Source organism: Mastigoproctus giganteus, chromosome 10, assembly GCF_048544385.1.
Source record: "Mastigoproctus giganteus isolate SK-2022 chromosome 10, ASM4854438v1, whole genome shotgun sequence".
In the NCBI taxonomy this organism is placed as follows: Eukaryota; Metazoa; Arthropoda; class Arachnida; order Uropygi; family Thelyphonidae; genus Mastigoproctus; species Mastigoproctus giganteus.
In genome coordinates this window covers 167,964,834-167,980,716 of record NC_143584.1, presented here as the reverse complement: position 1 = coordinate 167,980,716, position 15,883 = coordinate 167,964,834, and the positions used below count along the sequence as shown (strand labels likewise).

At 37.2% G+C, this 15,883-nt stretch overlaps 1 protein-coding gene across 5 annotated transcripts in view; it reads left to right on the top strand.

Moving 5' to 3' along the window:
• Positions 1 to 15,883, top strand: part of LOC150079459 (PAT complex subunit CCDC47) — a 264,969-nt gene that overhangs the window by 130,820 nt on the left and 118,266 nt on the right. For 4 of the 5 annotated variants that reach the window (XM_090383780.1, XM_090383779.1, XM_090383783.1 and 1 more), the window contains one exon: positions 8,265 to 8,366. In XM_090383780.1, the coding sequence (XP_090239906.1) occupies positions 8,265 to 8,366 (102 nt within the window). Of the gene's footprint in view, positions 1 to 4,950; positions 5,000 to 8,264; positions 8,367 to 15,883 lie in introns of all 5 variants that reach the window. The other variant, XM_090383781.1, reaches the window with a different exon arrangement.

The window sequence follows — 15,883 nt, the reverse complement described above, 5'->3', positions numbered from 1 at the left end:
CCTTGCAATCTGCCCGATTAATAAATGCCACGTAGTGCCTTAAACTGTAATGGTCCCCTCTTCTGTAATTAAAACCTGTGCCTTTACCTTTAACTACTGTAACATCTTTCTTCATTTATCAACTAACAATTTCGTGATCACTACCTGCAAATGGTTCCTATACCTGTAATGTAATATGATTTGTGAGTAATGATGAGGTCAGGAATATTCTTACCCCTTTTATTTTCTCTAACATGCTGGTACAAATAATAATCTGCAGATTTACTCAACAACTACAGGTCAATGTTGAAAAAAGGTTGAATGAGAAAGTGTCTGCAATTCTGCCCAGACACGAAAGGAGAGAGTATATGATGAGAGCCTTGTCGATCAATTCGGCCATGGAGAGATTGTGCAAGGCTCAAGTGGTAGAATTTTTCTCAGCCTGGTCTGTGCTTGCTAACAGAAGAGACTGCTTCTACAGAAATGGGATACACCTAAATAGAAAGAGTGCAAGAATATTTGCTGATGCTATCGAGGCAGAATTAGGTGAGCTGGAAAACTGCTAGCTTGGGGGGGGTACACAGACTAATAGATTAACAGTAGCCGCTGGCAGAGGTGAAAGTGATTCTTGCACTGCTTCTATTGAAATGCAATTGAGCGGCAGCCTGGAAAGCAAGGCAATGGGGATTTCCAGGACTGCTGGGAGTCGTAGTGGAACAAATAAATACATGGGCTGTGTTAGGGTAACTAAGAGTAGAAACAGGTGCATGTATACTTGGTGCCTCCGTAGCCAAGTGGGCAGGAGCAGCAGTGCATAGCACATGCTTCTTGATTAGACCGGGGTTCGAGCCCGTGACCACCAAATACGGAGAATGCAGAAAGGTCAGGGAATGACCACCGCATATCTCGGAGCAATATGGCCTTAGTTGCTAATGCTCCTAAAAACCAAATAACAAACAAACAAGCATGTATACTTGCATGTACACCAACGTTAGGAGTATAGTTAATAAATTTGATGAGCTTGAAGTGCTAGTCAAGATATCAAAGGCAGATATTGTTGGGATATCACAGATGTGGTGTCACGCAGACATAAGCAATGCAGAATTGGAATTTGGGGAGAAAAGATAGACAAGACAGGAAGGGAGGAGGAGTTATGCTGTTAGTTAAGAAACACATAAAATCAAAGGAAGTACATCCAATTGATGTTGGTGGACAATGCAATGTTGAGTCTGTTTGGTTTGACATAAGCACTAGGAAAGGAAAAAAGAGAGTAGGTGTGCGTTTTAGGCCTAATGAATGTGATGAGTATAATAAGCAATTTTGCAGAGAAATAGAGTGGGACAGTAAATCAGAATGTCTTATAATTAGGGATTTTAACTTTCCAGATATTGACTGGAACTTGTGGCTGGGTCACCCGCACACTAGCAAGACTTTTGTGGATTTATTGGATGACTGTTTTCTACAGCAACATGTTCGAGAGGCAACAAGAGGGAGTAATACTCTTGATCTGATTATCAGCAGTGATTATTCATGCATTAAGAATTTGCAGATAAAGGAACCACTGGGTGACAGTGATCACAATGTACTGATGTGGGAATTACTTAAAGATGTAACTACCATCAAAGCTAAAGGGAAGGGCTATTGCTTTTATAAAGGTGATGACTACAGGGGTCTCACAGAGTTTTTAAATTCTGTACAGTGGGATCAACTGATGATGTTACTAACGTTGAATCCTAAATGGGAAGCCTTTCAGGGACTTAATTTTGGAGGCTATTAGGCTTTTCATTCCAACTAAGAAATACTGTTCAAGGTTTAGGCCTAAATGGATGTCAGATGAACTAATGACGTTCGTGGCAGAGAAGAAAAATGTATGGGATGCATAAAAAGTATCTAGTCTAATCAATCACAAAGGATTAGGCAGGCAAAGGTAGATTACGAGAAATCCTTGGCAAAGGATGCAAAAAAAAAGCAGCAAAGAGTTCTTTACTGATGTAAACTCTGGAAAGAAAGGGATGAATCAGATTGGACTACTTAACATAGATGGGTTGACTATTGATGATCATGCTCAGGTAGTTGATAAACTGATTGAGAATTTTACATCTACAGTCACACATCAGGAGTTACGCAGTGAGGGGAGTGCCAGAAGTTTATCAAACTCTAACAGGGAGCTAAGTGATTTTGTAATAACTGAGAGCAAAGTGGAGGAGAAATTGTTGAAGTTAAACATAAAAAAGTCATCTGGGATGGATGGGATCTTTCCAGTTATATTAAAGGAGGCAGCAAAGGAAGTAAGCAAACACTTAGCCATAATTATTGAGATCTTCCTTTGACTCAGGGGAGGTCCTCATGAACTGGAGGTGTGCAAATGTATCACCAATTCACAAAGGGGGGGAGTTCAAAAGGTGACACAAATAACTATAGACCTGTTAGTTTAACTTGTGTTCTAGGGAAAATAATGGAATCACTGGTTAAAGAAGCGTTTCAGGATCATCTAGATAAGACTGCAGTAATAGTTAAGACAGAGCATGGGTTTGTTAAAGGGAGGACTTTTCTGACCGATTTGATTGGATACTATGAAGTGGTCACAAAGGAACTGAATGCCAAAAATAATTTTAATATCATATACTTGGATTTCAGGAAAGCTTTTGATACTGTTGCACCTGGAAGACTGCTGTACAAATTGGAGATATATGGCATTAAGGGTAAGTTGCTACAATGGATAAAGGGATGGTTGAGTGGGAGAAGACAGAGAGTGGTAATCAATGAACACTGCTCTTCATGGACAAATGTTATTAGTGGAGTTCTCCAGGGTTCGGTGTTGGGCCCATCGTTGTTTTGTATATTTATCAATGATATTGATGAAGGTATATCAGGTTTAATGTCCAAGTTTGCAGATGATACAAAGGTTGGCAGGGTTGTTAATGACAGTAAAGACAGTATGCTACTCCAACTGGATCTAGATAAGTTGGGCAAATGGGCTGAGAAGTGGCAACTGAAGTTTAACATTGACAAATGCAAAGTACTTCATGTGGGTAGCAATAACCAAAGAGAAATGTACCATGTAGTACTCCACTCAGGGAAGTGGAAAGTGAAAAAAAGACCTGGGGTTAATTGTGCAGTCTAATATGAAGTTCGCTGAGCAGTGCAGGCGGGCCCCAAATACGGAGGATGCGGAAAGGTCAGGGAATGACTACCGCATATCCCCAGATCAATATGGCCTTAGTTGCTAATGCTCCTAAAAACCAAATAACAAACAAACAGCAGACGGGCTGCCAGGGCAGGTCATGGAGTCTTGCCAATGATATATAGGAATTCTGCTAGCAGGGACAGGGAGGTGATTATCCTGTTATACAAGGCAATGGTCAGTCCACACCTAGAGTACTGTGTACAAGTCTGGAGGCCTCATTTTAGGAAGGATGTAGGTTTGCTAGAACGAGTACAAAGAAGGGCAACAAGATTGAAGTGGGAACAAAGGTTGTTGTTTGAAATCGTCCACCCTCAGAGCACCTTGCCAACATTGGCTGTTTTGGTAAAAAACAAAAATGCTTGAGACATATGCAAGCATTACTTTTACCCATATCATCAGATAAACATGGGTCTATATTACCCTTCTTCCCCCAAATAGTAATCTCCCCAAACCCTTAAGGTATCCTCAGTATGACTTTCATCAACCGGTGAAATACCACCACTTTGCTTATTGGAGGCTTGAAGTGGTGAAACCCATGTTTAGTCTCTAGAGCAAAGTTTCCGGCATCCCCCCCCCCATACTTCTCCTCCTTCAACCCATGCATGGTACTAAGTACTATAGGTTTTGATACCTTTCGTGTTTGGGGTTTTCATAAAAAAAAAAAAAAGATCCTTGCACCACCTTTGTTCAATTGAACACCACCTCTACAAAATACATTTATTCTACCTGTAAGTGCATGTCATGCTGATAAAAATGCCACTCCCTTCCTGCATAGAGCTCTGCAGGTTCCCTCAGGTCTTGAGTTAATCCACAAAGTTTTCAGCGTGTAATCCCTCCTATTGTGTCTGGGCAGAATTGCAGGCATTTAAACATTCTGACCTACCCACGCCATTTTTACAGTGTGGTCCTCTATCTGACAAATTGTCAAGTTGTTATTAGTCCCCCACAAGAATAATAATGCTCTCTTTACCCCCCCTCCCTAAAATCTGACAGTCTGTTGTAACATCAATTATTATTGCTTCTGGCAAACACACCTTTGTTCTGGCTCACCTATCTTTATTACAAAAAATGTTACCTATTTCCCTGATAATAGTCTCCCAATAAAAATAAATTTTTTTCAACCAGAGCAATATGCACTTGATTGTTCAGTTCTGGGACCTGAATCAGGAGTGCATCACTTGGTAGGTCATGAGACACTTGAGTCCCCGACAAGCTCACAGTTACATTTGTTTCTAGGGCAAGCATCCATTTTCTTTCAGTGACTCAAATCCTCGTAAACTACCAAGTTTTAATTTGAGATTGGTAAACTCCTTACATTGATTGCAAAGAATAGAATCGTGAGTTGAGCTTGGTTTGTCTAGTAGACCAACCTTAGAATACATGCCACAGGCTATACAAACTATGAACTTATGACTCACACTGGAAATGCCTGCAGGCATTTCTGGCTGAGCCATGATATCCTTGGACTTTGTATTGAGAGTAGGTCTTATAACAATCATTAATTTAGGTAAAATTTGAACTACAAAAAAATTTATAGAAATTTAAATTTACAGTATATTATAGAATTTAAATTAACAAAGTATTACAGAAATTAAGCTGTTACCTAAAATTTATTCACAAGTGAAGTTAAAATTAGGCCTTCTTAAGTTAGAAGAAATACTTTAGGAAAGTTCAGGATTAAATTTACAAAATTTTGGAAATTAATATCACAAAATTATGAAATAAGATTTAAAAATTACAGAAATTATATTTAATAAATTTTAAACAAAAATTTTATCTACCAGACACCTGATGTTAATCCCTCTCAGTTAAGCTGCCGGAGCCAAATTGGAGGTAAACTATCCCTTTTTTAAACTATAATGTGGTAAACTGTCCTATTTTTAATATAATATTTTTCATGCTGGTCGCATGAGCTCTCCAGATGAATGTTAGATGGTTTAGCTTTTATTGTATGATGCAGGTGAAAATATTTGTGTGCGCGTGTGCATATATAGCTAATCCTGCTATAATATGCCATCTTACAATGCATGTTTCAAGTTATGTGCATATTTAATTTGACACCTTATCTGCCATTGCATGCATGAAAATTTGAAGTTACAAGCAACAAAACCCACATGCCATGTTATACTCTTTCTCACTAGCATCATTTCAGTTTATGGTTGTCTGTGAGTGTTGTTGCATATTTTGTGTAAAAATTTTTATACAGTACCTAAAAATATATATTCTTATTACCTGTACTGCAAACAGCAAGTGCAAAAGAAAAGAAAAGAATAATGAAAACATAATGCATTAAATATTGAAATAAGTTTTCAATTTTTGGTGAAAATGGATTGCTATTATGGATCTGGACATTGAAAGATCAGCACATTTCAAAGAAAATTGGAAAATCTGATGAATGGTTACAGATTTATTTTAGAAGAGAAAAAAAAGCACGCTAGGCAATTAAGCTTACATTCATTCTTTAAAAAAATCAGCCCAATACAAGAAGATTCTTTTCCACTGATTGGGAAAATTGCCATCAAAAACAAAATTGCTCATGTTATGTTTTATTCAGTAAATTTTATTTAATAACCTTTAAGTTTTAATGTGTTATTTACCAGTCATAAATAAATTAAAAATTAATTTGAAAAAAGGTAAGTGTTGACAAAATATAGCTTTTATGGAATCCGTCCTTGATTTTATACAAAAGTATGCATGTTGTAGCATGCATAATTTTGTATAAAGTAGCATGGATGGATTTGTATGTACAGGGCATGGATATGTATGTATAGGGCAGTTATAAGATCCTTACCCACTTTTAAAAATTAATAACTTGAAAACTACGAGTTGTATTGAAAAATGCCTTTTTTTGCATTGCGATCAGCGTTGGGGAGTTTTTTTTTTTTTTTTTAAACAATAAAAAATAATTTGGAATTGATCTCTGGGTAGGTGATTTATTCATTCCAATAAACAAATTAACCTTGTGATCATTATAAAAAGGAATGACTGATATAAGGGAATTTAAATATTTGCTCATCATGATCTTATTCTTCGTCACAAAGATTAAAGAAGCTTGAAGCTGTAGCCCTTAAGTAATTGAGTCAAGATGCAGATCCACATGTTTAAATAAATTTTATTACAACAAAGATGACAGTATTATTGTGGTTTTGGAGGGCTGCTACCTTAAGTTTAGAAGTGGATATTAATCAGTATAAGAAGTAATTCAAAGAATGGTGAGCAACAAGATTTTCAAATTTGAAGGGTGCAATCTGTTGGGAGATTAGCATTAGCATTAGTAGAGGCATATGATGCAAGAAAGCAAGCTTATTCAGCATCAGCCAAAAATAAAATAAACACCACTCCCATTTCACCCCTCCGTTCGTTCAAAATACCTGTCCAGCTCAGCCTTAAATTTGTTTAGGCTATCAACTTCCACAACAAGTGATGGAAGTCTGTTCCACCATTCCACTGGAAATTTTGTAGGTGCTTGATTGCTTATTAGAAAATAGTAGCACACTCTTGGAGATTTGAATATGAATCAAGATTGGTGAAAAATTTACCTTTGGATTATTATTATTATTTTTTTTTTTGATAACTTTGCACACACCCTGGTAGTCACATTATAAACAAATTTTTTATTGTGTAAAAAAGTTTGCACATATACTGATTCAGTGTAAAAAGCACTCTTCAATACAATTTATAGTTTTTGACTATTCATTTTTAAAAATGGGAAAGGACTTTACAATTCTTGTATGCATGACATCATTCTGACTGTCATTGTAATATTCTCAGAGCATGTCTGCTTTTCATTTTTACAAATTTTGAAAATTTGTAAAAATGGGAAACTGCATAGATAAATGCTTTTAAATATTAATGTGATTTATTTTAACTTGGTTGCTCAAAAGAGAGGTGAAATCACTGCCAAAAATCGAATAAGAAGTTAGAAAAAGAAAATCGTTAAAAAAAGTAAAATAAAAAATAAAAAACATAAAAAAACTTATCATTACTTCTTTTTTTTTATGCAATAATATTTTCTGTATCTATTTATGAATGAGTTTCATCAAATTATGGATCTGAATTTCAGCTTTTGTAAGCACAAATTAGACAACATTGTTGACAGTTTCAATTTCTTCCTTTGATTTCAAATGCTACTTTCATGCTGCCATCTTTTATAAATTGTGTCTATAATGGAGGTTCAAAATATATCTACAGTGAAATTCAAAGGCTGATTTGGGCTGCATGATTTCTGGATAGCTTGTCTAATTTGAAAGGAGTGGTGTTATAACTAAATTAGTATTAGTATTAGTATTAGTTAATGGTGGCAAATGAAGCAAGAAAACAAGCTTATAAAGTATCAGCCAAAAACAGAAAAAAAAAAAAAAAAAACTTCCTGTATCACCTATCCACCTCTCCTCTAATAGTTTGTCTACTTCAGTTTTGAATTTTTATTCAAACTTTCAAAACAACAGATGGAAGTTCCAACGGTCAATTACCTATTGGCTGAAGGCAAATTTTTGCACATATATCCTGCATCCATACTCCCTCAATTTGAATTTATGCCCTCTCACGTGTATAGCTTTTACAGGAGGATGTCATCAACATTGAGCTTACTCAATCCATTTGAAACCTTAAACACCTCAAACAGATCTCCAAGGTGCCTAGTCTCCAGATGCTCAATTTGCAGAATTGAAGCCTTTCCTAATAAGAGCACCCTTTTGTTCCCCCTCACTAATCTTGTTGCTTTTCTCTGCACCCATTCCAACAGACCCATATCAAAGTTCAAGGGATGTATTTTTGTCCCTTGAACTTTGAATTTATGAGGTTTACATATTATATAAATGCATACTGTGGGAAGGATTAATAAGTTAATTTATTTCAGTTAATTTTTACATTGTTTTGTACAAAAATAGTTCTCACAAAGAATTTTAGTAAATAATAATTATATTTTGTATCATTGATTTTTAAATTAGAACAAATTAAATAAAAATATCGTTTTAAATGTTAAAAATTACATATTTGCCTTTGTATGTGATCTTTCTGTATTACTTTGAGATGTTTAGGTGATTGTAATATAATTTTTAAATATAATTATATTTAATATAAAAATTGTAATTTATAGATTGTTAAAGTGACAATGAGTGCAGATGCAATGGATACCTTTGTGTTTTGTTTAGCAAGCAAAAAAACAGCTATACGGTTAGCAAAAGAAATGAATGATCTGGTAAGTTATAACTTTTCACTTATAATGCATTACGAAAATTTTGAATCAATTTCCTGTTTTCAGGAAGATGTTTTATGTCCTACATATGATCTGTGGACTGCATATAATCAATTATTACATTGTGCACAGTTCACTGGTTTCTTATTTAGGAGAATTTGCAAATGTGTAAGGTTTTTATAATATTTTATTTTATTTATTTATTTTTTACCATATTCATCAATTCATTTGTATATAACAGCTCTACTTTCAGTAAACACGTTTCCTTGAAATTTTTTATTTGGCTCATTTAGAAAGATTTGATGGGTCATCTTTTACATTAAAAGCTGACAGTTTGGCAGTTTTTTTTTTTCATATATACATATCCCACGTTATTTACATGCATGCATGCACACACACACACTCACTCACCCACGGGATGACAATAAGTATTTACCCTTGCCTAGAAATATTTGAGTTAGGAATTTGAAACTTGGCTGCAGTTCATCCTTTTGCATTTTTTGCATTGCACAAGGGTTTCTAGGAACACAACTATCGTGCTATACGAGGACTGACTGTACTTAGTACTGTGCATAGGTTGGGGGTTGGGAAGACGAAAGATATTTGTTGACATTGGACTTGAACTTCTGTAGACTGTAATTTTCAGGAAATATGTATGAAGGAAGGTTGTTCCAGAAAATGGCAGTTGAATGAATAAACGAAGAAGATGAAAAGTTGGTTCTGTGAGTTTGAAGTTGGACAGTAAATGGATGTTGGCTGGTGGCAGGATGTGTTCAGACTGTTTGAAAGAGAGAGTGAGAATTATAGAAGCCAATTCAGAAGAACAGTGCCCATGGAGGTATCTGTAGAAGAGGCATGCAGCAGAAACAGTACGTCTATGAGACAGCAAGTGGAGAGACTGTTAAAGATGAATCATTAATTAACCTAACTGCCCTCTTCTGAATGGAATCTAGAGGAAGGTTTTGGGAGCACTGCCCCAGATGTGGGAACAATATTCTATGGTAGGGTGGATTTGCTATTTGTACAGAGTGAACAGCTGTTTGGAAGAAAAGTACTGCTGAGAGCGAAAGAGAAAACCAAATCTTTTAGATGCAGAGGAAACAATATTTGTAATGTGCTTGTGCCAAGAGAGATTAGAAGTCAGGGTAATTCCCAAAAGAAGATATATCATCTTGCCTAGAAATTGGAGTATCACCAAAGATAAGCATAGGAGCAGAAGAATCCTTTTTTGCGAGATATAAGACAAGACTGAGTTTTAGAAGGATTGAAATAAACTAAGTTGTCTTTGCCCCACTGGGGAATTACCTGGAGATTGGCATTTACGAAATTGGTAGCAGATATTCAAGAAGTTGAAGCTCATTGAGCAGGGCAAGGCTGCTCAAACTGGAAAGTGGAATGCAATGTGCTATCATCAGCAAAACCACGGATAGGATTTCCGGTCAATGGAAGAAGGTCCTTAATATACAAGAGGAAAAGCGTGAGGGAAAGAACTGAGCCTTGGGGTGACACCAGCATTAGTGGAGAAGTTAGAAGACAGAGAGCCATCTGCCGTCACCCTCAGTGAGCGGTCAGAGAGTAAACTGGATAACCAATTACAAAAAACAGTTGGCAAACCATAAGATGGAAGCTTGTTTAGATGACCTTTATGCCAAACATGATCTAAAGCTTCAAGATGTCGAGAGCAACTGCTTATGTTTCACTGAAATTTTCCATTGAATTAGTCCATAAATGGGTGACATAAGCCAGAATATCACCAGTGGATCGACACTGGTGGAATCCATACTGGCAATCGTTGATCAGGCGGAAGGTTTCTAGATAGTTTAAGAGTTGGCAGTTAATTGATTTCTCCATTACTTTAGGAAGAGTAGAAGAAATTGCAATGGGACAATAATTGGATGGGAGGGATTTGTTACCCTTTTTAGGAACTGGCTAGTTGAATAGGAGCAAATTTCCAAAGAGAAGAAAAAACACCTTTGGAATAAGAAAGTGAAAAAAGGTGGGAAAGAACAGGAGTAAGTTCAGGATTGCAGGTTTTGAGAACAAATGGAGAAATACCATCAAGACCTGGAGCTTTCTTAGCATCACGATTCATCCAAATGTTTCTGATATCCTTTTGACGGAAAACCACAGGAGGCATTGAATGGAACGTGCTGGGAATCGTTGGAGGAGTTTTACCAAGATCATTAATACATGAGTTGGAAGAAAAAGTAAAGTGTTTTAGTTGTCTGGTGGCACCTGGGTTTTCCCCCATCTCCACGTTGTATTCTTTGTGAGTGACACAGAACTCTGTGGAGGCCAGAGATTTAAAAAGTGTGTGGGGAGTGGTCTGTTGTGTAATGTGTTCTGTTGTTTCTCTGGCCATTTAGCTGTTGGGCCCCTATTGGGATCCACGATTGTCCACACTTTGCCATGAGGGGGCAGGTCAGACACCCAGTAGATTATTTAAGTACTCTGGCAGTCTCCACCACCTAATTTCCAAGGATTTCAGTGGCAAGGCCTTAAAAAAAAAAAAAAAAAAAAAGAGGGGGGGGGGGGTGTATGCAAGAATTTGGCCAAAAGAGATTTACAAGAAAACGGTAGAATTTAGACATTGATTAGAATTTGGCGGCATTGTTGAGGGATGTACTCAATCGGTTTAGTGAGAGAAGGGGGGGAAAGAGATAGAAGAGTAGTTGAAAGAAAAATGGGATGCTAGCAGGTCAGCTTTATCCTTGCTGAAGTGACAATAGAAACATCTGGTTTTGGCAGAGATGGGCAAAAGTTGTGGGCAATAGCTTTGGCAAGAGACTGGAATGCTCAGCTACCATTAGGGCAAGAAGCAAGTTTTCTACTCTTAGCTTGTTTGCAATCTAGTTTGGACTGATTAATAACTGCATTACAATTGTTGCAAGCTCTGGTGTAGGCAAAAAATGAAACTGAAGAATTAGAAACAAGCCAATTACGATATACAACATTCTTCTCTTGAACAGCCTTAGCACATTTATCGGAAAACCAAGGTTTACATGAAGGACGAGATATTTTAATGTGGAGTGTGGAATAAAGGATTCCATTCCTACAAGAATAATTTCACTGACATGATCTGAGCAAACACTGACATCAGAAGTTTTGAAACAGTAATCCAACCAAGGAAAAGAAGAAAAGAAATTTTGCAGGTCATCCCATTTTGCATTCTTGTAATGCCAAACAACACGTGGTTGGGAATAGCAGTGAGATAAAGGCTCCATTGGAGAAGAGACGATCACTAAGTTGTGATCTGAGGTGCCTAAAGGACCACTTCATCCAAATCCACCAAATGTCGCTGACTTAGTTATACATGCAGCATAAAATGGGCCTGAGGGAATTAAAAAAAAAATGTGTATGTAAGATTTATGTAAAGTGTAAGTGTGTGTTAATGTTATGATCAGCCCACTTAGCCACCAGGTAGCAGTCAACACCAGGGCAACTGCCACCCGTCCCTAGTTACATGGAGCCAGGCCCATGTCCACTATACTGTCGGTGCATTGCACCCACTGGAAAAAGTGCTGTACCAATGGGTGCCAACAATTCTGCTCGCTAGGTTGCCCATGTCTGGGAGCCAGCAAAAAAAATAAAATAAAATAAAAAACCCATCCCACATTAGCATTAGTAGAGGCATATGATACAAGAAAGCAAGCTTATGTAGCATCAGCCAAAACAAAAAAAAAAACCCCTTCCACTTCACCCCTGCTTTCATTCGAAATACCTGTCCAGCTGAGCCTTTAATTTATTTAGGCTATCAACTTCCACAACAAGGGATGGAAGTCTGTTCTACCAACCAACTACCTGCTGGCTAAAGGCAAATTTCCGCACATCTATCCTACATCTGTCTTTCCTCAATTTGAATTTATGCCCTCTCAGGTGATTATTCTGAGCAAGAGGCAGTATCCCATCAGCATTGAGCATGCTCAAACCATTCAAGGCTTTGTACACCTCTATCAGATCACCTCGCCGGTGCCTAGTCTCCAGACGCTGTAATTTGCAAAACTTAAGCCTTTCTTCGTAAGAGCAACCCTTCGTTCCATTCACTAACCTTGTTGCCCTTCTCTGTACTCGTTCCAGCAGCTCTACATCCTTCTTGAAATGAGGCCTCCAGACCTGTATACAGTACTGAAGGTGTGGCCTGACCATTGCCTTATACAAGGGAATAATCACCTCCCTATCCCTGCTAGAAAAATTCCTGTATATCATTGATAAGACACCATGAGCTACTCTTGCAGCCCATCTGCGCTGCTCAGAGAACTTCATATCTGCCTGCCACATTAAAGTGATATCACTAGGATAAGGCTCAGTGCCGGGGGGGGGGATTAATAACAAAAAAATAATAAAATAATAATAATAAATTTAAACATAAATAAATAAATAGGTGCCACAAAAAAATAAATTAATTAAAAAAGCAATAGTATATACATTCCTCCCCCCACTGGCTAAATTTGCCAATGCCAGCCAAAAAGAAAGAAAGAAAAAAAAAACAAAAAAACTAATAGTGCAAGTCAATTTCAAAGTCCATTGTGAGAGAAGCCTTCTGAGAAGGAGCATTGTTGGATAGGTGGCAGACACTTTAGAATAGCTTCCCATGTCTCTTCAACTTGATAGCATCTAGCATCTCCTAACTTTTTCATGATGTTTCTGTGGTACTTGCCAGTACCACAGAAATTGAAAATGTGTGGGATACGTTGGAAAGGTCAACTCAGCTTCGCAGTTCACAACCGACCAGTTGTATTTTGGGAGGTAATCTGTGATGCTGATACCTTTAGAGTCCCAGAAGATTGACAACATGAGTTTGTTGGCAGACAATTGAACTGCAGATTTTTTTGGGGGGAGTTCATGAAGATGAATGTTTCTGCTGTTTGCTTATATGTTTTGTTTCTTGGGCATAGTGATGTACCCAGCCTTCAAGCTGCCACCTTAGACATATGTAGGAACTTGTACATAGAAAATAGACCCGTGGTTAATATGCACATCATTTGCTATAAAAGTTATAGTCACAAGTCTGTATTCAAGGACTATCTTTTGCACTTTAACCATGTTACCAAGGTCTGTGGCTAGGTTGGATCTTCATTTTCTTGGGTCATCGTGCATACTGCTTCACACCTACCCTGTCTTTTCAAATTTTTCACAGTCTCGTATGATGGGCATTCCTCCCCATATACAGCTTTCATCTTTCCTGGATTTGTTTTGCTTCTTTACCTTTGCAAACAAATAAATTTCATAACAAATCGAACCTCAGCCTTCTCCAGCATACTACCTTTTGCTATATTTATGGCTCTAATTCAGTAACCATTGGAGCTAGAAAAACAAATAAATATATATTAACTTATAAGACTTTAGGAGTGTATGTATATATATATGTGCATAATATCAAATCCCTAACTCAATTATTTTAGGTGAGGGTAAATAATTATTGACACTGTGTGTGTTTATAAATTGCAAAGTCCACTGTGATATTGGGGTATTAGTCCTAAAGAAAATTTTAATTTACAGCAAATTTTCAGTGTATGTGCTGTTTAGTCCCTAGGTATGTTTGACAGTATAGGAATAAGGGTGAGCCTGGATTTAGTGGAGAAACCCTAAAAATTTTTGTCTCTCATCATGTCTGGGTACTAGTACTAACTGAACTCTCTCTCTCTCACCTTTTTTTTTTTTTTAATCATGGAATTCAAATAAAATTAACTTAAACAGTAGAAAACTGGATTATGGTACCAGTACATCGCAATACAAATTTTTCTTCCTTATGGTTATTCTTTTGAGTTATTTCGCAACTACAGTGAACAAAGTTTTGAATGTAAATACAGCAACTCCCTGACTTACATAAGGGTTGTGCTACATAAGTCTGAATTTCCCCCATGCTTGTGCAGCACTTGCAGCTGTTCTCGCTGATTTGATTGAATCAAAAAAGAAATGTTTGATGAACGTGTAAATAGAATTATTTATCCTATTTATTCAATTTTTTATCTCATGCACAGGAAAAATTACAAAAGCATGCAATTTAAAAAATTTTTAAATTATAAAATTACAAAAAAAGAGAGGAGACAGACACAACATCAGTAAGTTTTACACCTCGAGCATCATTGCCAGAATCGACGTCTTCAGCTGATAAGTATGCCACTGCAGAGGGTGAGGGCTGTGGAGATTTAAAAGGGGTCGGCCATTCAATCTTATGAAAGAACATTAATGGATGACTGGACGGTGGCTTTTTTCTATTCACCGTAGATTTTTTTGTAGCAAGCAAGCATATCATTCACCCCTCTGTTAACTTTTAAGAATTGTTTGCTGTCAGGATCCATGTTCTCAAACCTCGCCATTGTCATCTGTCTTGTGATGAAGCATCTCTGCTCCTCATGTGGTTCATCTTACGCTTCAACAGCGTTTTCTTCTTTCACTATCACTGCCTCAAGTCAATAAGTTCTTTGTTAGATAATTCCTTCTCTTCTTCCTCTATTAACTCCTTCACGTCTTTGGCAACAATCTCCAACTGAAGTAGCTCTGTAACCTTTACAATCTTATCTGTAACCTCGTCATATGATTTGTCTTTTTCAAATCGTTCGAAGCCTTTTATGTGCTGTGGGCATATTTTCTTCCATGCGCCATTTAAACAACTTTTAGTAACTTCCACCTGGTCCTTTTTAATGTTTAAGATGGCATGATAAATATTATAAGATTTCCAGTCTCTTAACGTAAAATTTTTCTCATCATCTACTGCAGACAATGCATGAGGAAATGTTGTACATAAATAGTATGCTTTTAAATTCGAAATAACACCCTGATCCATAGGTTGGATGAGTGAAGTTGTGTTTGGTGGTAGAAATATGACTCTCATATTCGAATTGAAATCATCTAGATGCGTTGGATGTCCAGGAGCATTATCTAATAGAAGCAAAATCTTGAAACAAAATGTCTTTACAATATTTTTCAAATTCAGGAATGAAGCAGCATTTAAACCAATCCTCAAAGAGAGATATTTTTATCCATGCTCTCTGGTTTCATTGGAAATGCATGGGTAGTAGTAGTAGTAGTGGCATGTGATGCAAGAAAGCAAATGTATGAGCTTATGCAGCATCAGCCAAAAAAAAAAAAAAAATCACACCATTCCCTCCAAATGCCTGTCCAGTTCCTCCTTAAATTTATTCAACCTATCAACTTCCACAACGACAGATGGAAGCTTGTTCCAGCAATTAACCACCCGCTGGCTAAAGGGAAATTTCCGCACATCTATTCTACATCTGTCCTTTCTAAATTTGAATTTATGCCCCCTTAGGTTCGTAATCTGAACAAGTGGAAGGATCCCATCAGAATTCAGCGTGCTCAACCCATTCAAGGCCTTATACACCTCAATCAGATCACTGCGCAGGTGCCTAGTCTCCAGCCACTGCAATTTGCAGAGCTTAAGCCTCTCTTGATAAGAGGATCCCTTCATTCCCCTCACCAATCTTGTTGCCCTTCTCTGTACACGCTCAAGTAAATCTACATCCTTCCTAAAATGAGGCCTCCAGACCTGTACGCAG